Below are 24895 nucleotides of genomic sequence, written 5' to 3'. Positions count from 1 at the left end.
ACATTGAAAAGCATGCAGCGATAACATATTTACAAGATACGCTTGTTTGCATTTACATGAAGGCTACCGGATGCTAGCAATATGTACATACTTAGATTGAGTATAACAGGTCACGTTTTGAACCATTAAAGTTCATTTTTGTGATAGGACTGCATATCTCCAGGGTATATAAATAAGTATATAACATTAAATTGGGCATAACAGATCATGATAGAAGACATCTGTAAGTTGATTTTTGTTGTTTTAGAATTGCATATGTGCACATATTACACATAATGTTCATTGTCAGTGCTGTGTTCACAATGCACTGTGTCCGCAACATCTCTACAAAGGGCATTTTTAAATGTGTACTGATACACATTACGTGAAGTAAACTTCTAATGTTTTCTAAGAAAGCTACGAAATATTGTATTTCACATTTATAAGGGAAACACTATGAAGAAAATGCCTAAAACCTGGAATTTACATGGGAAAGGACTGATATGACTTTATTTAATTTGGAACTTGTATGCATGGTATGTAAACTCTTCTAAATGTGTGTGATATTCGGTCAAGCTACATATTTACTGTCAGATGAGTGTCCTGGACTTAGTTAATGGTATAATAAACATAATATTCAACGTGTTTGTCTTAATCTGTGAGAGAACCATAATATGCTTATGCATTGATCATAAATGAAATGAGTGAAAAAGGATAGATATGTTAGAAATGCTAAAAAAATAATTAAACACCATTTTCTCAAAATGATTAGTTGAACTTTCATTAAAACCATGTATTTCAACCATTAATGACATAGCTTTTTTTACCACAATTGCCTGACTCTATTGTTTATTTTTAGCAAAACCAGTGGAGCAACACATCCCTCTGCAGACATGTATACAAATACATACAATATATCTATTACATCAAACATGCAGCTGGGCTCTCTGTTCATCCAAAAAAACGTTTTTATTAATATGTATTATCATTATCCATTATACCCAGTGTTTCTACAAAGGATCTACTGTCTGCAGGTACCAGCAGTGCAAGGCATGAAACAAGTTATGTTACTTAATTACTTAAAAGCAAGTGCTATTAGTTTCTTGCAATGAACACTACATTGGTAATACTGCCAAACGTTTCCTTATGATTCTTTAAAGCTGTCTTTGACAAACGTCTCTAAGCTACATAGGTTGACCAGAATGTGTAATTGTCTTTTGACATACTTGCAAACAATATGAACAAGTATTTAATTTATTGTTTTTTTAATGGTGCTCAAGAAATGTCTTGACTATCGTCCAAATGGGGATGTTTGCTGTTTACAGATCAGGTGGAGATAACATACATCCTTCATGATTCATCATTTTTGTAACAGGTGGTTTAGCTTTAATTCTTTGCATGTTTGTATATTCTTCTAAACATCCACAGATGGGTTTAACGATGAACTATAGAAATCCAGAAAACATGCATTTCTGAATTCTAAGTGTAGGAAAATGTCTAAACTCTAGATGAAATTAAAAAACAGTCAAAAAGAGAGAATATTTTTGCAAATAACATATATGAGGAATTGAACATAAATGCAAAAACATATCTGCAAATGTAACATGAATCCATGAATATGTATTTATGACAGGAATACGCCAGTAGGTAGTTTGATTTTCAAGAAAATGGGAATGCCAGTTTTCAATGATATCTATGCTGCCCTGAGATCACATTTTTATTTAATCTACACAACCATTAACTTTTATGTGGCAAATTAAAGCATCAAACACAAAATGTACTAGCAAGCAAACAATGTCCCTAAAAGTGCAACATGGAAATTGTGAAACACATTTAATTTAAAGTGCTGTCAAACTGTACAGGAATTGAATCAAAGTTTGTTATTATGTGATTTTTTTTTTAAATGACATTTGTTCCTATGGATTTGGCCATGACCTTATGACAGGTTTGAAGAGAGGCAGTCATGGCCAGCAAAACCTGCACACTTGAATAATATAAGTCACTCATGGTCTCATGGTCATTTGGTGCCGCCTGTCCTCAGGGAACAAAATATTTTTAACATTTGAATTTATAAAAATGTTGAGAAGTCTTAAACTGTGTAATGAATAACTCTGAGAACTGGTTGGTTGGAAATATGAACTATGAATTGCAATGTATGAATGTACACATTTTACACTTGTATTAAATGAAAAGTCAAATGTTTGGCTGTGACGCATTATTATCAAAAATAAAAAAATAAAAACATTCTATGCACCTGATTGCATATTCCCTGATTCATCTTTTCTGAGTCAGACACAATTTGCGACATGCGATTGTGCACACTGTACCCTGGCAGAAATATACTTTGTGTAACAGGCCTCATAGGTTCTGTAAAGTTATCTGGATTGTGAAAACAGAGAATTTACTTTTCGACTCCTTAAAAGTACTGCTACGTTTTTAAACCAAAGGTAAGATCAGTGCCATGTAATATTATTTAGTCCCCATCTCTTCAAAGAAAAAGGGTGCCACAACTTGTAGCAGTAGTAGGCCATTTCCCACATCACGTGCAAATCGTGGCAGACTTTTTTCAATGAATGTTGACAAGTGAGACATGTGTTGTCTCTTACCCAGTTTAGTATTAGACACAGGAGAAACTAGCAACACCATTCCTTTCAAGAAATTAGACTTAAGGGCTCCTGTAGTCCACTAGGGGACTCACAAATATTTTGGTGGCATTACATATGGTAATGCCGCTAAACTCTTGCAACATTTCTGCATGTAGTATTCCTGCGGTAATGCTAAGGGTTCACAATATTCGGAGTCATGTGCACCCTCGGCTAATATTGATCTTGGAATCCTGTTGAACTGCATTTGGGATTGCATGTTAAATACTGCATGCAGTATTCATGTATGCAGTAATGGGTTTGTGCGGAGGGAAATTCCATCAGCCAACATCAGGTCATTTTCAGCGAGTTTCCATTTTGAAACTCAGAATTGGTAGGTTTTGTGCGAGTTTTGAAAGGCTGAATTTGGCACATTTGTACTGAACATAGGTGTGTTTGCTCTGTCCATGCCGGCTCCTACTGCACTGGGCACAGTGCAATCTTGCGCAGTTAATGCAAATGGTCTCTAACAAATGTTCCCGACATGTGAACAAAGTGTCAAGTGTTGGCATAATAGGTATGCCTATGTAAAAGAATCATATCGTGTGAAACAAATACAGGGAACCTTTAGAATGTATTTGTAAAACGTGTGCCCTTGTATTGAAATAGTTTTTCACTATCAGAAAAGTGCATTTCACCCTATTTCTTTCCTATTTGCACATTTCACCGGGGTTCAGAATACATTACCTTTCGCAGTGTCCCTCCACTCATACATTTTCAAGTTGGAAGCTGCAAAACTCTCTCGATGAGATGCTCCACGGTTCCAGGAGCTTCCACGTTATTTCATGTATATTTGAGTGCCCCTGGTGGGTTGTGGAGAAGGTCCGGGAACACCATACCAGTGCAAGAGTACAGCCCTTGACCCGAAGAAATATGTATCTAACGTGTATAGGGTGTGACCCTGTGGATGCAGCTTGATGTGTTATTTGCCATTCCTTTTCAGATCACAGAGAGCTCCGTGCAATTCCATCTGCGTCCATTAACAACACATCAGCAAAGCTATGCTGCATGTTCCACTCTTACCAGTAACCTAACCAGTGCCTGTCTTTTTCCGATTGGTTGGAACACTAGTAGACTATGCAAAGGGCAGGAGTGTGCTATATAAACCACAGTAACATAACAATATCAGGAAGAGACACTGGCCTTTTTCTTACACAGGTATTTATTATTATTATTATTATTATTATTATTATTATTATTATAAATATTATTATATTTTTTGGGCCCAGACCTAGCTTTGCGTGGCAACGGAGTGCTTTACAGAGGTATACAATAGTACAGATATGCAGCGGGGGGTAGGATACAGAGAGACACAGAGGAGGGGAACAGCTCTACAGGGTGGTGGGGAGGGGAGGCGCGGACGGCGTCTAGCGAGTCAGGTGGCATGGGGCGGTGTGATGGGCTAGCGGTTGAGGAGGAGAGACTCCTTGAATAAGTGGGTCTTGAGTTCTTTTCTGAATTGCAGGAGCGTGGGGGCAAGTCTGATGCTGACAGGGAGGAGGTTCCAATGTCTTGGGGCGTAGGCAGAGAAGGCTTGTTTTCTTGTCATTTCCATTTTGCAGTGGCGGATTTAAAGTCTGCATTCACTATTGCTTGTATCTGAGGACAGACACATTACCTTTATTTGAGGTCTCACCATCCCAAATGCAAGCTGTAACCCCTTCCCCCCTATGTGTGGTCATCACATTGAAGAATGAGGACATATCTTCCCTCAAATTATGTATGCTACAGCATCAGGAGGCTGCTCATAGCCATGAGTGGTGTGACAAATCCAGGGTATTGGTCACCTTCCCACAAGGGAGAGCCACCCCTTTGGGATTATGGAAGTGATCCTGCTAAACTTAAGATCACATACGGGGGCAGAGAAAGCGGGACCCCACTGGGGGTGACCCCCCATCTGGAAATATCATATTCCCCAAAAGCGATATTAGTAATCCTCCCTATTTGCAAGATCCTAATGTTTGTGTTGGCTATATGGGTCCTAAATTGTGCCATGACTTAATAATTCCTGTAAAACTGGCTGGTATGGTTTCTGATGCTTTGTATGAACAAGGCTCACCTAGAAGGAGGGCCTCCATGGATAACACACCTTACACAGGGATTTATACAGATCCAATCTGCAGTGAAGTGAAAGAGAAAAGGGAGCACGAGAAGGTCGGGAACCTGCTCCTGGGAGGAGTGCCAGGAAGAGAGTATGCCAGGTGTGGAGAAGGGAACCACAACCCATCCCAGGGAATACTCACAGCGCTGCCAGTCCAGGAACCAGAAACGTCTGAACCTGATGAGCAACGCAGAGCATCTCCCCAGAGAAGCGAAGAAACAGTTTAACGAGATACCAGCAGCAGGAAGCTTGACGGGGGAGGGGACAAACTCTGCCTATTCCACAGGAGCCGAACAGAACCGAAGAGGTAGTGCTGTGGTGGCTAAACTCCTAGATTCTCCTCAGGAGCACCACCCAGGGAACAAAGATACACAATGGCTCCAGTGAACTGGGCAAGGTGAGGAGTGGCACAACGAAACCAGAAGGCGGGCTGAGAGACCTGACACCCCAAGGAGGCATAAGAGGAGTGAGACCCTAAGTTGGGGTGAGAGATGAGATACCCAAAGCGGCGTCAGAGACCAGAGGTCCCAAGATGGGGAGAGAGAAACCAAACCCCAAGGTAGGGTGAGAGACACAAGACCCCAAAGTGGAATAAGAGGAATGAGACACCAATATGGGGTGAGAGAACAGAGACCCATAGGAGGGGAGAGAAATAAGAGACCCGAAGGTGGGATGGGATATACAAGAAACTCTAAGGCAGGGTGAGAGACCAGAGACCACAAGGTGAGGAGAGAGAAACGAGACCTAAAGGTAGGGGGAGAGACCAGAGACCACAAGGTGGGGAGAGAGAAACGAGACCTAAAGGCAGGGGAGAGACGAAAGAGCCCGATGCTGGGTGAGAGAACCAAAACCCCAAGGTGAGGTGGGAGACCCGAGACCCCAAGGTGCAGTGATAGAAATTAGACCCCAAAGAAGGGTGGGAGATGAGAAACCCAAAGGCGGGGTTGAAGACCAGAGTCCCCAAGATGGGGAGAGAGAAACCAAACCCTAAGGTGGGGTGCAATACATGAGACCCCAAGGTTGGATAAGAGCAACAAAACCCCAAGTTGTCTTTTAAGACCAGAGATAGAAACCAGACTACATGGTGGTGTGAATTAAATCTAATCACAAGGTGGGACAAACCCCAATAACTACCTAGGGGAAGAGAACACCAGAATCTTTCTTGGGAGAAAGACTACCAGGAGAACAGTCAGAGAGGGGGGCAACACAGGGCAGGCGTCCCCCATGAGACTGAAGACAAGAGAAATGGTTGAGACTGATTTGAACTGTGCAGCCAAGAGAAGCCAGCAGAGTCAGTCAGCCACCGTGTCTTTGCTATACACGGGGCAGGGAGCCCCTATGGAGAAAGACACACAAGGATGGGGGTCAGAAGCCAACATCCGGTCACCTGTACTTTTGCTGAGTTCAGGGGCGTTGCTAGGGGGGGGCTAAGGGGGCTATAGCCCCTGATCTTTTGGTTGTAGCCCCGGATAGAATCTCAGGATTTACAGCCAAAAGACTAGCTAGCCCCCAGTCCCAACAGTTCCCACAACAGCTTAGCCCCGGGTCTTTTCCAGACCTAGCAACTCCCCTGGCTGAGTTAATAAAAGTTCAACCAGAATACTCCTTTTCCATTTCCTGGACAGCAGGACAGCAGGACAGCAGGATTGGAAATGCATGACCTGTGCCAGATGGTTGCCCCTTTTAGCATCTTATTTGCTAGACAGAAGTCTTTCTGGCCAGAATTAATGGAGCCAGAGATTATATTTTAACACATGCATTCTGTAAGTGCCTTACCAGCTTCTTATGATTTCAGAAATGCATCAGCTTACGTGTACGTGTGCACGTTGCAGTCCAATTTCCACCTGTGACTTTTCTCCTGGTGTCACAAAGGCATATGTGGTGTTGCTGCTTCAATATCGACTGTGCTGCCACTTGTGTGGCTGTCTGTTGGGTCACTCAAGCCCAGTTCCTGATCATGCCCTGCCTATCCACACATGACTCTGCTCCATAAGGGGTATGTCCAAACTTTCCTTTCACAATGTTCTTATTAAAACACTTTCCATGCTAGTTGCCTTGCTTTTTCATGTTTTGATTATTCCATATGTTGTGCGATTCTATTGTATAATATAGCTATTCTTCATACTGCTGAACTTTGCACCCTTATTTCCCCTGTCATGATATTCTACAGACAGTGACATGCAAGAGATGGATTTCTTTCAGGATGTTATTTCAGAAGGGGACGAAGCTCAGTTAATTTAGTAGGGGCAGGGGGCGGAGGGGGGGGGGGGGATGGGGTGTGTGTGCTAAACCCACTACTTTCTTTCGTGTTCATTCTTTCCAGAATTTTAAGACACATTAGGACCAACACACCACTACCCTAACCATCTTACTCTCACCAACAGGCTATGATGCTATGGCCCTTAGAGGATATTAGTAACATAACTTCTCTATTACAGCTTTCCTTGTTTATGCCCTGCATGCCTAACATGCCTTTCACACTTATTGGCCATGTCTTCTCTGACAAACTGCCTGCAAAGCTGTTTTACGTATCTTGGACATATGAAAGCTAACTGATAAACGTTGGCCAACACTTAAATAGGCTCCACCATAAGCCAACTGTGTCTGTGGGTCAGTGGACTAATGCATGTTTGACCTCATGGTCACGGGTTCGAATCCCGGCAGTTCTACTCAACCCTTTATCCTTCCGAGTTTGATGAAATGAATACCAATAAGCATCTGTTATTAGAGACAAGATTCTCCTTTGGGACTAAACGTGCACGTTACAAATACATCTTTTATGTTATCCTCTTTTTCACTAATTTTCCAGCAACCTCAGGAATCACATTTTCCCCTTCTCATGACCAATTCTAAATCTCACACTAATAATAATTTGGCATTTATATAGCACTACGAACCCTCAGGTATCTGAGCGCTGCTTATTTATTACCCACGGTGTGTAGTGCTCATTTATCGAAGGATCTAAGGCTGAGTTTGGCCCTGCCGGGATTCGAACCTGCGCCAGCAGGATGGCAAAGCAAACGCACTGCTCGCTGTGCCACTTGACCGGCTACTACGCATAAATCTACGCGTAATGACAAACTCTTCCTCCCGGCCCATCGTCCTCATCCCCTTATGTCTCAATGCATCTGATAACGTCATTATTTCTGCCTCTGTAGTTATGTTTATCCTTTTTATTCTTCCTCTCTCTAGACAAGTCGTGTTATCTCTCGCAGGGTCTCTTTTCCCCTATTTAACAGGCAAGATCTTGGTACAGTAAAACGATTACGATGATGACTGGAGTGGTATAAAAGTCTCTCGGCATAACATAACATACCATAGCATCGCCTCTATGTAAAAGATGTATGCCCTCCACAGACCATGCCAGTAAAAGATGTGGCACACGAATGAAAGCAATATTAACTTTGGCTCCACTGAGATTTACCATTCCCAGGGTCTGAATCACAAAAGTGCCAAGAGCTCAAGCAATCTCATGAACATCCAAATAACGAGTATGTGCGTTAGACCAGTCGAATGTAAACCAACGACTTTCACTTTGAATCGACTGAAAACATTGACTTCTATCAAACTTCACTGAGGGGTGTCCTCGTGCATACAACTTCGTAGTGGGACTGTCACAATGCCCTGATACACAACCATTTTGCACCCTTGCCATATTTGTAAAAAAAACAGGCAAGAAAAATGGCTATGCAATCGCTCATTAAATAAATATATAATGCGTATACTTTTAATTCTGATGTTCCAGGAAAAGGGAAGAGGAATGATGCTAATCATTTAAGAGTGATTTGTTTCTTCAGACCAAGGGCAATCAAGAACATTCCTGACATGTTCGCCACCACACAAGGCCACCAGTGTGTCTTAATGCTTCTATGTGAGGTAAGAGGTTACTTTAATTTCATTGTAATCGTGGCCCATTAGGCGAAGGCATATTTGACACCATGGTCTCAGGCTTTAAACGGGTTTGACATCCCTTCACAGAGATGGTCAAGACGATTAATCATGTGCAAATGACGGACACATATTTTAGATAATAGCAAAAATGTATTAGCGTGTATAACATAATGGAAAACGGACACATGCACGTGTGTAGCTGATGCACTCTGGGCGTATGCACTGTGGTTTGGTGCACAACAATGTGTATGGTGCACATGAGCTGCTTTTGAGCATTTCATATTTGCACCTGCTACCTTTTAAGTGAAGTGATTCCAGGCCTCTACAGTCACTCCATCTTTCGCCTTTATCACTCAGGGGTCAGGTAGAAGGTGTAAAGCATAGATGCTTGTGGGCATTTTCTCATTTGCTCCTCTGCAAATCATTGAATAAGGCCTTATATTTTTTGAGGGGCACTTTAAATGCCATTATGTCTCACACCTTTAACCATTGCACAGGTAGCCCGCTGGCAACCTCACACCGTGCATTCTGCAGACAGAAGCATGTTCTCTCTCGCAAAGAGAACAGCGCTGTGTACACTGTAGAACAACAGCTGGTGAAGATCGGTGTTGTCTTTCCCAAAGTATCCGGCCCGTTCCAGGGAATCTATCACGGAGGGGTTGCAGCAAGCCAGAAGAACACCGATCTCGATGTCCTTGTAATCCTTTAGGACGCCTTTGAGGGTGTTGACCCCAGCGGTGTCTACAAACGGAATGGAAGAACAGTCAATGATGATGGTCCGCACGTCCAGCTGCTTCATGACGAGAACCAGGGATGACTCGGCTTCACTCAAACCCTTTTTCGTAACTATTTCTCTCTTTTTCTTGTCTATAGATTCTCTTTGTTTCCGCATGATTTTCTTCCGCTTTGCTAATTCCAGTGCAGGGTCTAGCCCAATCAATTTGTAGAGAGCATTCTGAAAGAAGACCTTGTTGGCATAGTACAATGGCGCCTCAAAACGAAATATCTTGATCTTGGCAACGGTGCAAAGATTTTCATACTTGCCGCTGTCTTCGTAGAAGACGGTGTTCTGTATTTGGCTGAGCAAGGACGCGTGAGGTCTCTGCGTGCGGCCTATGATGGCCAACATCGATACAATGATTCCGATTAGGAGGCCCATCTCAGTGCTGATCAAGGCCGAGGAAAGTACGGTAGCGAGCCAGACTCCAGTGTCCACTCTATTGAGCTGCCATCGGACTGGTAAGTCTCTAAACTTCCGTAGGGCTTCCCTTAGGCTCACGATGATGATGCATGCCAAAACACATTTCTGGAGTGAATAAAACAGGGGGGCAAAGAACAGTAGAACCAGCAGTACCACCACTGCACTAATAACACTGGAGACTTGTGTCTGGCAACCAGTCGATGATTTGACCAGGGTCTTTGCTAATGCGGCACTAGTAGCGAAGCAATGAAAAAAGGAGGGGATGATGTTGCAGAAGCCAATGGCAAACATTTCCTGGTTGGCCTTCACCGTGTAGGAATATTTCTTGGCAAACATTTCCGAAAGGGAAACCGTAAAGGCAAAGCTCACCACAGCAAGCGGAATAGCGTCAAGCGCAACCCGGGGCATTAGTCCAAAATCAGGCACTTTGGGTGCGATAAAACCGGTTGGAATGTCACCAGAGACACTTGATCCATACAGTTTGTTGAGATTGCAAAAATGTGATATGAGGGTGGCAACCACAATGACAACGAGTTCGGTGGGAAGGGGGATCTTCAGTTTTTTTTTGTATCTGTCTCCTAGTTCTTTAGCGGCCACTAGCACTGCAATACAAATGGCACTTGTTATCACATCACAAACGTTTGTTCCGGATATGCTCTGAAAAATGTTTATCCACGTGGTTATGATCATCCCAAAGCCTTGGCTGCGTGGAATTTTTATTCCAAGAAGGTATTTGACTTGTGCTGTTAAAATCGTCAAAGAAGCACCAGTGGCAAATCCGTCTAGCATTGGCTCAGAAAGGTATATTGACAGAAATCCTAAATGAAAAATGGCCATCATCACCTGCAAAAAGAAAAACAAGAAGAAACAGAGATGAGGATAAGACCTTTTGGAATGATAGTTGAAAACTGAGAGCAATTCAAATTTGGATTCAAAAGATTAATTCATCGAATTTTATTTAAAAGATTCATTGATTCACATTTTCACATATATGCGTATTTGAGAGAGAACATGAAAAACATGTTTGCAACAGAAAAGGTTTATGTTGTAATATTTAATGTATCATGTTGAATTTTCATTTATTATTGAATTTTCATTTCACAATAACCAATCAGATATAAGGTCAGTGTCGGGTGAAGCCACCCAGAATATTTGTGGGCAGCTGCTCTTTGAACAGTGAATATATATGGATCACTTTCTGGGGGGGAACCTGGCAAAACCCTCTCCATAATGTATTCCTTTGCCCCCTTCAGCCATCATATGCTTCCCCCTCAAAATGACCTACAGTGGAAATAGAAAGAAAGGTCAACATGCCTACCGTACTGCAGGGCCCTACCAGTCCCAGGTTGAGCAGGATGAGAGGACATGTGTGGATAGAAGGAGATGCCATCCCTGTCAGGGCTCTCGTTCATGAAAAATGGGTGCATCTCATACTTGATTAGATGCAGATCTGGTAAAGTTCAGAAGTGTGTGGGACTTTGAACAACCCAAAATTCAAGGGGATCAAGTTGAACTAAAACACACCTGTCCAGGTTTAATTATAACCAAATTAAAAAATGCTAGTTTGTTTATGTGAAGGGACGGTTTGATGCGGGCAGGGGAAGGGGTGAAGCTGGATGAAAGGGAGGTCGGGGGGGTGAAACCCCTTTTTACTAACACAACCACTGGGATGGGTGGGGGTAGAGGGGGTCAGGCCCTATAGCTGATATCTCAGCATTTTAGAGGCTACACCAAAATGATCAAAATAAATCGGTCTTTTGGTGTACAGCCTTCAGAATGCGGAAATATCACATAGAACAGTTGTGCTGAGATCCTAAAGCAGCTGCTTTGTTAAATCTTTGTGATACCTTGCAAATCCTCCATCCTTTGACCACTTCTATGCTATTGAACACCCTCATTGGGTTCAGCAGATTTAAGTTTGAATGGTACTGTTTTCACCAGTTATATATGACATGCACTTTAAGTAGAAGTTGCTGAAAAGATGGTTCATAGCAGATTTAAATAAGTAACTGTATTTTTTGTGTTTAAAGATTTTATTAGAAGAATTGGGTATACATGGCAACGAATACATACCAGAGATATGAATGATATATTACATATGAAAGGAGGAAGTATAAAAAAACAATAGATACTTGATGCACATACAAGCCAAGTATACGCATGTACACTATCATGTGAAAAGATTAAGAACTTTTAAATAGAGTGGGGGAGGACAATAAAAAACAAGAAGACAAGACAGACAGGACAGGACATATACAAGAGGGGAGGGGGAAAGAGGAGATGCAGCAACTATCATAACAAAGTAATGATCACAGGGTATTAATGAGAGTCTGCATTAGAAAGGAAGTTAAGAAAGGGCTGCCATTTCAACTGATGTTTACATAGTAGGTCAAGAGAGGAGGCATTACAACTTTCTAATCTGTGGATGTTACAAATAGAGTTCCACCATAAATTATAATGAATAATGCTTAGGATTTTCCAGTTAACAGTGATAGTTTGAATAGCGACCATTAAACACAGATCGAACAAAACATATTCATGTTGTTAATGGAAGTATTATGTAAAAGAGAACTACCAAGGATAAGGAAATCAAAGCAAAAATCCTGGTGAAAGTTGAAAATACTCCTGATGGTGTTCCATACAGAGTTCCAAAACGGTTCGACATACTGAATCTCTACAAACATATGTCCGAATGAACCCTGGGAATGTAAGCAACTCCAACAATTACCATTAGGTGTTAAGCCACATTTAAAAAGAGGAACAGGGGTGATAAAGGCTCTGTGATAAAAAAGAACAGGCTTCGGATTAGACTGGCAGAGTCAGAGAAGCAATTCCATTGTGGGGGCCATCGTAGTTCAGTGTCAGGTAGTAGAGTGTCATTTTTCCAATCACTCTGAAGAAGATCAACCATTGGAGTGGTAGAAGCCAGCTGTAGGGTTTTATAATACATAGAAGCGGTAGTATCAAAGTTAAGCATATGTAGTAGCTTCTACGCATTTGGAATATTGGAGCAATACATTAACATCTCATAGTTTTCCACAATTGCAGCAATAATATCCAGATACTGTTCGAGGAAAGAGGAAGGCATATGAAACTTGGTAGCAAATTCATTAAAGGTAATCGGAATACCCTGCAGGAAAAATTGATTACAAAATGTGATACCTCTGAAGAGCTATGGTTTCTAACAAATAGATTTACCTTTAATTTTAATCAGGGGATTAAGCCATATGAAAGGAGAAATAAATAAGGACTGTTTAACTATAGATGGAGACATATATAATCTAAGAAAAGGCACAGATTGGTGGATACAGGAGTATTTAGAAATGTTGTTTTTTACCTTTAATACCTTTACCTTTAATAAGGTAAAGATTTGCAAGGGAAAATGGGGAAACCATAGCTCTTTCCAAACATACCCAATTAGGTACACAGGCTGATTCTTCATGAGTAAACCATCGATGTGTTTGCTTGAAACAAAAAAACATGTGATATATTCTGTGTTGCTTTTTCCCCTATAGGAATTTGGTTAGGCAGGTATTGATGGATTTGAAAAAGAAAGAAGAAAGGGGGATTGATAACATATAGAGATGGTATAGAATAATGGGTGAGATCATCATTTTAATAGATTCCATACACCCCCACCAGGAGAGGTAGAAAGGCGACCACAAGGACACTATTTCCTTAAAGCCAACAAGATTTCTGAGTTTTGTTTGTAAATGTTATTACTGGATGCTTAAATATGAATACCTATGTATTTGAACCCTTTGGGACACCATTTCATGCCTACGGTAAGAGTGTGATGTGATGTGCAATGTATATTCAGGGGAAGAACCTCAGACTTGTCTGTATTAAGTTTGTAACCCTATACTTTGGAAAACGTTGAAATAATATCTAGTAGATGTTGGGCACTTTGCTCTGGGTTTCTTAAAAATAAAAGTACATCATCAGCATATGCTGCAGTTTTAATATTTAGGTGTTCATATTGAATTCCTAGAATCTTATCATTTTGTCTTATTGCTTCTAAGAAGGGTTCTAGCACTAAGATAAAAATAATCAGAGAGAGAGGGCAGCCCTGACGTGTCCCTCTAGATAAGGGGAAGAAAGAAGACATTTGTCCATTCACATAGATAGCAGTTATGGGTTTAGAATAGAGGACGCTAATCACTGAAAGAAAAGGAGGGCCTAAACCATGCCACTTAGGAGCTTCAAACATAAAATCCCATTCAACTCTGTTGAATACTTTTTCTGCATCAAGAGCAACAGTAGCATAGGGATCATTCGAATTGTGTATTGAATCTATAATATCAAGGAAAAGTCTAATGTTGGAGGAAGACACCCTGCATTTCACATAACCAACCTGGTCTTGCTTGAGTAGATTGGGTAAGAAGGAAAGGAGTCTGTTGGCTATGATCTTGGCGAATATCTTACAATCGATATTAATAAGAGAAATAGGATGATAGATTTGGGGAAGTTCAGGATCTTTATTTAGTTTAGGGAATACGATGAGCATGGCTTCTAGAAAAGAGCCCTGAGCCATATTTTCTGAAATAAAATGGGAGTAGAGTTCATTAAGTTTAGGAACTAATAGAGTGGGCAAAGAAGACAATAGGGACACCAACCGGCCCGGGGCTTTAACATTTTCAAGATTTGTAATGGCTAAATGTATTTCGGAAGCAGTTATTTGAACATTAAGCGACTGAAGGTTCACTTGGGGTAAGAGTCATGGGGATATTATGTAAACAATCAATAACTAGAGTATTAGTGGGGGGGCTTTAGAGGTGTACAGATTAGAGTAAAATTTAGCGAAAGCTTGGACAATCTCCTTATAAGAGAATTTTCTGTTCCCTAAATGATCCTTAATAACTACAATCTTTGTTTTTTTCTTTCTTAAGTTTAATGTATGATGCCAAACATTTTCTAATCTAATTGGAGAAGTGATAGATCTTAGTTTTATATTTGAGCAGGTTGGTACACAAATATTGTGTAATGATTTGATTACATTGGAATCTTAACTTCAGAATGTCTTTAAGAGTAGAGGTAGAGTTAGTACGGGCAAATTGGGTTTCCAGGGATTAAACTGTCTGAGAATGGAGTCTGATTATTGTTTTAGTTTTTTCTTTTTGTTAGCAACAAAGCATGTGATATGGCTTCTGAGAACCGCTTTATAGCAGTCCCAATTGTTAGTAATAGATGTGTCCTGATTCTTGTTTTCAGCTGAAAGGTTATTATGTTGCTGTGCAATGAACGATGTAAAAGATTCAACACTCAACAGATTAGTATTGAATCTCCATCTGTTGGAATTACAAGAGTTCAGTGGGGATGCAAGTTGGGTGTAGACTGGGGCATGACCAGAGATTGATATGGATTCTATCTGGGCAGCAAGGAGGACATTAACCATGGAATTGGGGATGAAAATATAATCAGGTCGCAAGAAGGAATTATCGGGTGTTGAGTAGAACGTGAATTCGGAGGCAGTAGGGTGAGTAATTCGCCATGTGTCATAAAAGTCTAATTCTGAGACAAAATTGGTAAATTGTGTGTGAAAAATGGTGTTAATGTACCACACCATAGATTCCCTACCAATTAAGGGGTCCATAGCCTGGTTACAATCTCTGCAGGCAATCAAATTATGGGGATTACATTGAAGCAGATGATTCCTAAATTGTCGCCAAAAGGATGGGTCTGCAGATGCTGGGCCATAAATATTAAAGACAGTATACTCTTTAGATTCCACTAGAATCTTGAGAAGAACACATCTTCCTAAATCATCAGATTCATTGGATAATACTTTGCATTTGAGGGCCTTGTTAATAAGTGTAATGACACCATTATTTTTACCATTTGCAGCACTTGAGAAGACGTGACCCACCCAGTGACTCTTAAGTTTGGTTGCTTCTTTGTTTGAGAGATGCGACTCCTGAATACAGGCTACTAAGGACTTAATTCTATTAGGATGGGATAACACTTTTTTGTCTCTTGATAGATGTGTTTTAGAGAGAGCCCCACGGATTTATATTTATATTATATTTATTTTATTTATAAAGCGCAGCCAGGCCCAGGGGCATACGGGCGCATAAGTTAGATCTGGTTACAGTTGCAATTGAAAGCAGTCGTTAAGGGTTACGTTACATTGCAGTTACAGATGGGTACAAACTTAGTCATGCAAATGCATATATACATAGTCTAGTATAAGTACATTAATTACAAAAGTGTGCCAGTGACAGTCGATCATGCTGGGATCAGGCGGTTAGGGTGTCATAGAGTCCATGTTGTGAAGCCAACACTTCGTGTTATGTTTAAATAGGTTAAATGAAGGTTCTGCTCGCAAAAGCGCAGGTATTGTGTTCCATAATTTAGAGGCTTGTACAGGGAAGCTAGCACCACCCGAGTTATGAAGTTTAAATCTCGGTATGGCCATAGTGTTAGCTTGTGCTGCTCTAAGTGGTCTTGAAGAAGTGTGAGGTGTAAATTGGTTGGTGAAGTAGGTTGGTGCAAGGTTGGCCCTGGCTTTATGTGTAAGGGCCTGAGTTTTAAGGGATATTCTGTGCTTGACTGGAAGCCAACGTAGTTTGCGTCTGGTCTCCGAGATGTGCATCTTTTTGGGGATGTTGAGGGCAGCTCTGATGGCATTATTTTGAATTACTTGCAGTTTGTTGATATTTTTGTAGCTAGTGCCTAAGTAAAGGGCATTACAATAGTCTATCTTGGATAGGACTAATGCTCTAGCAAGAGTAATGCAATTGGGTGAGGAGATGAACGGCCTACATGCAGTGATCAGCTTGCAGGTGTAAGCGGCTGATGATGCTACTGCATTAGTTTGTTTGGAGAAGGATAAGGTGGCATCGATGTAAACCCCAAGGGTTTTGGTGTTATTTGACACAGGGATGAGATTGCCATCTATGGTGAAGGATTTAAATGCGGGATTGAGATTTTTGAGTTTGGCGTGAGTGCCAAGGATGATCAACTCGGTTTTTTCGTCATTGAGACAGAGTCCATGAAGTGCCATCCATGCTTGAATTACTGAGTAGATTTCATTAAGGGTTTTGCTGTCTGTTTCATAGTTCCCCGAGATAGGAATGAGTATCTGGGTGTCGTCCGCGTAATTGGTATACGTGACACCCAGATAGTCAAGGATATCAAAGAGGGGCTTTGTGAATATATTATAGAGTGTCGGGGACACGCAGGAGCCTTGTGGGACTCCACAGGGTACTGGTGAAGGTTCAGCAGAATCAGTGGGAGAGAAGACCCTCATGGTTCTGTTCGCCAAGAAGGAACTGATCCAGGCTGTGGCTGCGTCTGAGAAGTGTGCTGCAGTTTTCAAGTGGTGACAGAGTGTTTGATGGTTGACCAGGTCAAAAGCTGCTGACAGATCAAGCAATAAGAGGAGTGCAAGTTTACCATTGTCTTTCAGGATTTGGATCTGGGTAGTGAGATCTATTAATGCAGTTTCCGTACCGTGTCTCGGTCGGAAACCTGACTGCCTAAGTCCTAGGAGATTGTTTGATTCTAAGTAGGCCTGTATTTGTAAATAGGCTGCTCTATCCAGTATTTTTAATAAGAAAGGTACAGTTGTTATCGGTCTATAGTTAGACGGGTTGGCTGGATCAAGAGTAGGTTTTTTAAGGAGTGGGATGACCCACGCATCTTTTAGGTTATCAGGCACTACTCCAGTTTTGAAGGAGGCATTGATGAGGTTGGTTATGAATGGTGCCAGGTCGTGCACAGCAGCTTTGATGATCGGGGCAGGGCAGGCATCACCTTGGCAATTTGAAGGTTTAAGTTTCCTGATGATGTTTTCTACTTCCCAGATTGAGAGGGGTGAGAAGCTGAAAGGTTTACAAGTTGACTTAAAGGTAGGTGATTTGTTAGGTAATTGTTTGTAGTCCGGGTCAGCAAGTAGCAGCATCTGTAACACATTTGTCTATGGGGGCAATGGGGGATTCTAGTTCTTTCAAAATGTTAAAGAGTTCCTTTGTGTTGGATTCCGCTTGTGTAATCCTTTTGTTATATGTGTCCTTTTTAGCAATAAAGATGGCTTCTTTGTAACTAGAGGAGGCTAGGGTTAGCTCAGTCTTATTGGATGCTGTGGGATGTTTTTTCCAATGTGACTCTGCGGTTCTCTTAGCTTTGCGTAGTTCTCTTAGCTGCGGCGTGAACCAAGTGTTAAGGTGACGCTGTGGTTTGGGTTTCCGCAATTTATGGGGGGCAATGGTGTTCAGTGCTTTAAGTATAGCCTGGTTGTAGATATCCACTGAGACTGTGGGGTCAGCCTCTGAGTCGATATTGTTCAGGATGGGGAGTAGTATGGGTAAGAGTTTGTCAGGTGTAATATCTTTCTTATTTCTCGTGCTGGTAGCTGGGGCGATGATAGGCGCCAGGTGAGGTGTATTGGCTTTGATAGAGAAGGTTATTCTGTGATGATCCGACCAAATGCACGGGTCATTGGATAGGAGGTCAATAGAGCAATTGAGGTGAGTGATCCAGTCCAGTGTTCTGCCTTTGGTATGAGTGGGCTCGTGAATAATGTGCGTGTGACCCAAATCCGATAAGGTGTTAGCTAGGTCATGGGCGTTAGTGTTCTTAGGGTCGTTAAAACCAAGATTAAAGTCCCCAAGTAAGATCGTTTGAGAGCTGGGTTTGGTATCTGTGGTTATGAGTGATGCAATGTCCTCTATAAAGGAGGAGATAGGACCTGGTGGTCGGTAAATAAGGTGCAAAGATGCCGTGTGGTTAGGTGATAGAGGTAGCTTAATAGACAAGGATTCAGCAGAGGGGATTTGAGCGTCCTGGATGACTTTGATGTCGAATGTATTTCTGAATATGATGGCGAGTCCACCTCCCTTCGTTTGAGTGGTGTTTCTGTCGCATCTAATAATAGCATAATCATTAGGTATAGCAAGGGCCAGAGATGGACCGGAGGCAGCATTAAGCCAAGTTTCCGTGACTGCGAGGAGATCGAGCTTTTCGTGAGATATAAGGTCAGCGATGTCGAGAGCATGGGCAGGAAGAGACCTAGCATTCACCAGAGCTGCTTTAATGAGTTTGTCTTTTTGGGAAGATTTTTCAGGTGGTACAGGTAGGTCGTGCAAATGGGTATGGGCTAACTTGACTGAGTCAGTGGTCGAATTGGCAGGGTTGTGGTCAGTATGCAAGTGTTTCATGGTGCAGGCTCTTAATCTAAAGTTTCTGGTTAAAATGCTAGGGTGGTGGGAGCATGGAAAGGTAGGTGGGCTAGTTCTAGAATTCAATCTAGTGTTTCTAATGGCCGTAGTACAAGGTTGGTTAGGTGTTGGTCTGGTAGCAAAGTGGCGTATCCAGAGAGCTGGATCATCCAAATACGGGTTAGCAGGTGTCATGGTGATAGGCCACGAGGTGAGGGTGGTGGTTAACATGAGTGTGCAGGTGTAAGTGTCTTGACTAGGAAATGGATTAGGTTGACTAGTCCAACGTCTAGTGTAGATATACAGTAGGTGGATGAGAGTAGATAGGCACCAATACATGATATGGGCAGTGTTGCTAGTAAGCAGGGGTTGCAAATGTGGTCTATTGGCGACCATAGGCACAACACAAATCAATCAAATGTGGTCTTGTAGGCGACCATAAGGCACAACACAGATCAATCAAATGTGGTCTTGTAGGCGACCATAAGGCACAACACAAATCAATCAGATGTGGTCTTGTAGGCGACCATAAGACACAACACAAATTAAACAAATGTGGTCTGTAGGCGACCATAAGGCACAACACTAAACAATCAAATGTAGTTTGTAGGCGACCATAAGGCACAACACAAATCAATCAAATGTGGTCTGTAGGCGACCATAAGGCACAACACTAAACAATCAAGTGTAGTTTGTAGGCGACCATAAGGCACAACACAAATCAATCAAATGTGGTCTGTAGGCGACCATAAGGCACAACACTAAACAATCAAGTGTAGTTTGTAGGCGACCATAAGGCACAACACAAATCAATCAAATGTGGTCTGTAGGCGACCATAAGGCACAACACTAAACAATCAAGTGTAGTTTGTAGGCGACCATAAGGCACAACACAAATCAATCAAATGTGGTCTGTAAGCGACCATAGGCACAACACTAATCAATCAAGTGTAGTTTGTAGGCGACCATAGGGCACAACACCTGATGCAGTGTGGCAGCATCTAAGTACAGAATAGTACGTAAGCTGAAGAGGAGTTAGGCATCGCCTGGGTTCGGGTAGGACACTTAAGCTAATAGTGCAGGAGGGCAGCAACTGAGTTCCGAGTCGTGCCTAAAGCTGCAAAGCTAAAGTGTATTCTAAAGGTAGTAAGTCTAGAGTCTAATGACTATAGATATAGGGTCTAATGGCACCACTGGCTGATCCATGTGGTGTGACAATAGTTGCTTGTTAATTCTTAGCAACAATATAATACAGCATACTATGTAGACATCACATTGATCAAGTGTGGGTAGGTCACGCTCCTTTAGCAAATACACATCGGCAGGTAGGTTTTGTCTGATTTAAGAGCAGTGAGTACATTCACACAATGTCATCACACTAGAGTTGTGCATACAAGTCATGTGTCTATCAGGTAAAGTTTAGCATTATGAGCAAATGGATTGTTCATGAAAGTATGCAGCGTAATATTTCTTTTTCAAGCATGCGCTTTACACAAATAGACTTGCGCTTAAAAGCGATCGGCAGTAACGTGGGAGGGTATAGCAATGCTAGCTTTTGTAGGCCGTGCAGTTCCTAGCAGGCAGCCTACCGGCGGTAGGGAGCGATGCGCAGAGTTAGTGTTGTGTCGATCATTGGTACGTGTGGGAGGTGCGATAGTAGTATGTGGCATCCAGGCAGTGTAGGAGATAGTTTAAGCAGGTCTGCCACCTGGCGTAATCAGGTCGCCTAGTCCTGGCGTCCCGGGGCGAACAGGGGTAGAACAGGGCCTTTTTCCTGGTACCGGCTTCCGCCTACCGGTGCACAGGATTGGTGTATGAGCAAGCTGGTTGCTCAGCAACTAACGGCAGCCTCGTTTTCGTGCCGTGTTGCGGCCACCATTTTGGGATCAGGCAGGGTCTTGGGACAAAATGGTGGATCTCCTGTGCCGGAGTGTGCAAATGCACAGATAACGCTCTGGGAGGCGACGGGGCTCAGCATTCAGGTGCAGCTGGGTACAAGGAGGCTAGATAGCCATGATTTAGCCTCACCAGATGATTTGATGCCGTAGATGGTAGATGTGTGATGGTCAGGCATCGCAGGCCTGCACTGCAGGAGTGGAACACTACGGTGAGATGTCGTTGTGAGGGGCAGGGAAGGGCTCCAGCCCTCTCACCCTTCTGTGAGCGGATAAATGAGGCTCACAGGGTAGAACAGCGCCTTTTTCCTTGGGCCTTCTTCCTGGTACCGGCTTCCGCCTACCGGTGCACAGGATTGGTGTATGAGCAAGCTGGTTGCTCAGCAATTAACGGCAGCCTCGTTTTCGTGCCGTGTTGCGGCCGCCATTTTGGGATCAGGCAGGGTCTTGGGACAAAATGGTGGATCTCCTGTGCCGGAGTGTGCAAATGCACAGATAACGCTCTGGGAGGCGACGGGGCTCAGCATTCAGGTGCAGCTGGGTACAAGGAGGCTAGATAGCCATGATTTAGCCTCACCAGATGATTTGATGCCGTAGATGGTAGATGTGTGATGGTCAGGCATCGCAGGCCTGCTCTGCAGGAGTGGAACACTACGGTGAGATGTCGTCGTGAGGGGCAGGGAAGGGCTCCAGCCCTCTCACCCTTCTGTGAGCGGATAAATGAGGCTCACAGGGTAGAACAGGGCCTTTTTCCTTGGGCCTTCTTCCTGGTACCGGCTTCCGCCTACCGGTGCACAGGATTGGTGTATGAGCAAGCTGGTTGCTCAGCAATTAACGGCAGCCTCGTTTTCGTGCCGTGTTGCGGCCGCCATTTTGGGATCAGGCAGGGTCTTGGGACAAAATGGTGGATCTCCTGTGCCGGAGTGTGCAAATGCACAGATAACGCTCTGGGAGGCGACGGGGCTCAGCATTCAGGTGCAGCTGGGTACAAGGAGGCTAGATAGCCATGATTTAGCCTCACCAGATGATTTGATGCCGTAGATGGTAGATGTGTGATGGTCAGGCATCGCAGGCCTGCTCTGCAGGAGTGGAACACTATGGTGAGATGTCGTCGTTGTTGCAGCCAGGATCACCCAGAAGGCAGAGGGAATGGCAGTTCCAGGTTCTCATTGAACATACTATGAGCCCAAGGGCTGAATGAAAGAAAAGAATGATTCGAAGAGGGTCTGAGGGGTCAAAATCTGTGACAGCAGCTGTTGCAGATGGATGCCAGGGATGTCAGAAGTACAGGTGGAGAGGCGTGTGTGGCTTGCATGGAGCAAGGGATATGTCACAACTGAGGGAATGGCTCAACAGACAGACCCAACCACCCTCAAACAGAATGTATATCTTTTTTTTACACTTTCCTAATCAGAAAACCAGCCAAACGGGAGATGTTGGTTCCTCTGGGAAATGAGGGAAAAGGAAGAAAAAACACCTCCCTCGTTTCTTTGTTTTTCTCATCCTTTCTCTTGTTCCTGCCTTTTTTCCTTTCTTGCTTTCAATTAGGATTATCTTCACTGGGTAAGAGGGAGATTGATACACAGATTATGATGTGATTTCAAAATGGGAGAAGGTTATATTTCTGTAGGACGCTATACAAATCACCTGTTGGAAGAGGGTGATTTCCATTGAGGAATGAGTGGTATGTAGCAGTAGATAAGGGGGTTTAGAGCATGTGGAAGCATCACCAAGAAGGTGTTTGAGGTGGCTCAGGAAAATGTGTAGTGTAGAAAATACACAGTGGCAAATACAAAGTGTAGACGAGTAGGAGACTTAGCAAGTTGAATCCATTTGGGAACAGAAGAGTTGGCCTACAACAATAACCCTTTCAATATATAGGGATCAAAAACTATATTATGGAATGGATATGAACACAGATGAATTCATGGAGGAATATGAAAACAAGGATGATGATTCTTGCAAAAATTTGAGAACAAAGTTTCTCTAATGCTACAAGAAGATGTAGATCAAGTGGAAAACACAGCTTATTCTTTTTGTTCTAACATACTTTATTTAATTGCATATATCAGTAAACATCAGGTAATAGTGAACATGTCCCAAGTTCCAACAGTTCAAGAAAATGCTTTTCGTCAACATACAATCCATAAACATTATGATTAACTATAACCTCTGCAAAGTGTATACATCTTCAAATAGTCTTCATTGTAATACCTGGAATCCCAATCCATATCTACACTTAGACCTGTGCCCCTGTAAAGTGGTTATTTGGTATCCTGAAGTCCTCTACCTACATCATACAGATGGGGGACTGCCGTTCAGCCCCGAGAAGGTTGGCAAGATTGTCTTCCAGAGCTGCAGATTGCACAGCATATCCTACCCTGTACCTGACATATCCGCCCAGTCCAGTCTTTCAGGCCGATTGGGCTTTGATCCCAGATGTCTGGTATGAATACCTGGTTTCTTTTTGTATGACTTAGACATATCTTGTGAAGCAGTTTGCTAGGCATGCTTCAGCCATATCTATCAAAGAGGCAGTGATTGCGTTGTGGTTACACATTACAACCAATGGCATACAGTTCTGCTATGCCCCTTGTAACCACTCCCTGACATGTAATGTGTGTTTTTACTGGACCGTGTCAATTGTTTACAAGCTAGACTTTGTGCTTTAAGCATTCTTACATGCTCAAGAAGACAGCGGCAGAACAATCAACTCCCCACAGGCCTCCCAGCGCAGTACCTAACCTTGTGAGGAAAATAGCTTCCACCATCACCTATGCGATTGTTCACCAAAACAATGCACGATTTGTACATATTGGCCCTCATTACGACCTTGGCGGTAGCCATGCTGCTATTGGTGGCATGGCTGCCGCCGAAATCGCATCCGGGTCCACGGAATGAGGAATTACCGGGCCATTCCGAGTTCGGAAGGCCCAGTAATTCCTCCCTCCAAGGACCCGGATCCGGTCCTTCCCCGTTCCCATTTCAGTCCCCATAGGGCTGAATGGGAATGGGAGAGGGAGCAAACAACGGGCCATTACGAGTTGGCCTGTTGTTTGCTCCCTCTTCCCCTCGCGGGACCCGGTAAGCACACCTGGTTTGAGGTGGTACACCGTTAACCCCGTACCGCCAGGGTCGTAATGAGGCCAATTGTTTCTGAATGAGAAATGCAGTCAATTATCAGAATCTGCTTGGTTGTTAATTTGAAGAATTGAAATCAGAATAAAAACAACACCATAGGTTAGTAACCTTCCACTCAAAGACACTCCTTTTTATGTTCCTTATTTCACTGCTGAATCACCATTTCTTGTTTTGATATCATTCTTTTCATTATATTCTGTGGCTGAAAAACCGAGTTCCTTTGAGCGAGGGCAATAATATGGCATTGCAGCCTGCTGCTGCTGGACATTCTGAGCTTACATACTCACACAGCACCAGATCGGTGTGAGTTGCAAGGGTGAGGTCAAAGTGGCCAGGAGGTCCAAGGCAGAAGATGTACATAATATTACAACATCCTATAAAATGAGGGCAAAATGCTGAAACGAGAAGAGGGAGAGACAGAAAGGAGCACTACAATGTTGGGACTAAGGTGACATGCCAGGTGCTCATCCTCTCCAGTGCATTCCGTTGAGTTACCAACAGTTCGATGTGATTGTCAAGCAGTAGTACTCCGTTCTTTGGGCCGTACTGGGTGGTAATGGCCTAGGGCACAAGGTAATACACCGAAGCGTAGCATGAGGTTTTTACCACCATGGCTAAGCATCTGAGGGGCTAAAGGTGATGAAAAAGAGGGAACATAGGCAATCACGTGGTTCGTGAATTCACTTATATATTTACAAAATGGCCATCATTGAAATAGCAGACCAGGCTCTCCACAGAGGACCTCTTTCCATGTCCATGCAAGGTGTGGGGCCATGCTGGAGAAGGGCAGACTGAGGAGATGTCTGCCTGCACGCTGGGGTGTAGTTCAGGTAGAGAGGTGATAAGCACATGTATGTAAAGTGGGGACACGGCCGGGTGGTGAGGGA

At 42.9% G+C, this 24895-nt stretch overlaps 1 protein-coding gene across 2 annotated transcripts in view; it reads right to left on the bottom strand.

Annotated features, from left to right (window-relative positions):
• Positions 1–929: 929 nt before the first annotated feature.
• The window catches only part of SLC26A1 (solute carrier family 26 member 1), a 393592-nt gene continuing 369626 nt past the window's right edge, over positions 930–24895 (bottom strand). Inside the window, exons 3-4 of one of the 2 annotated variants that reach the window (XR_011282173.1) lie at positions 6699–10657; positions 930–6624 (exon numbers count right to left, since the gene is read on the bottom strand). Coding sequence is in view for 1 of the 2 variants with exons in the window: in XM_069630595.1 (XP_069486696.1) it covers positions 9128–10657 (1530 nt within the window). In the remaining variant the exon portion in view is untranslated. Of the gene's footprint in view, positions 10658–24895 lie in introns of both variants that reach the window. The other variant, XM_069630595.1, reaches the window with a different exon arrangement.

This window comes from Ambystoma mexicanum, chromosome 6q, assembly GCF_040938575.1.
Source record: "Ambystoma mexicanum isolate Mex_15411 chromosome 6q, UKY_AmexF1_1, whole genome shotgun sequence".
NCBI lineage: Eukaryota > Metazoa > Chordata > Amphibia > Caudata > Ambystomatidae > Ambystoma > Ambystoma mexicanum.
This window is presented reverse-complemented; position numbering and strand designations above follow the sequence as displayed.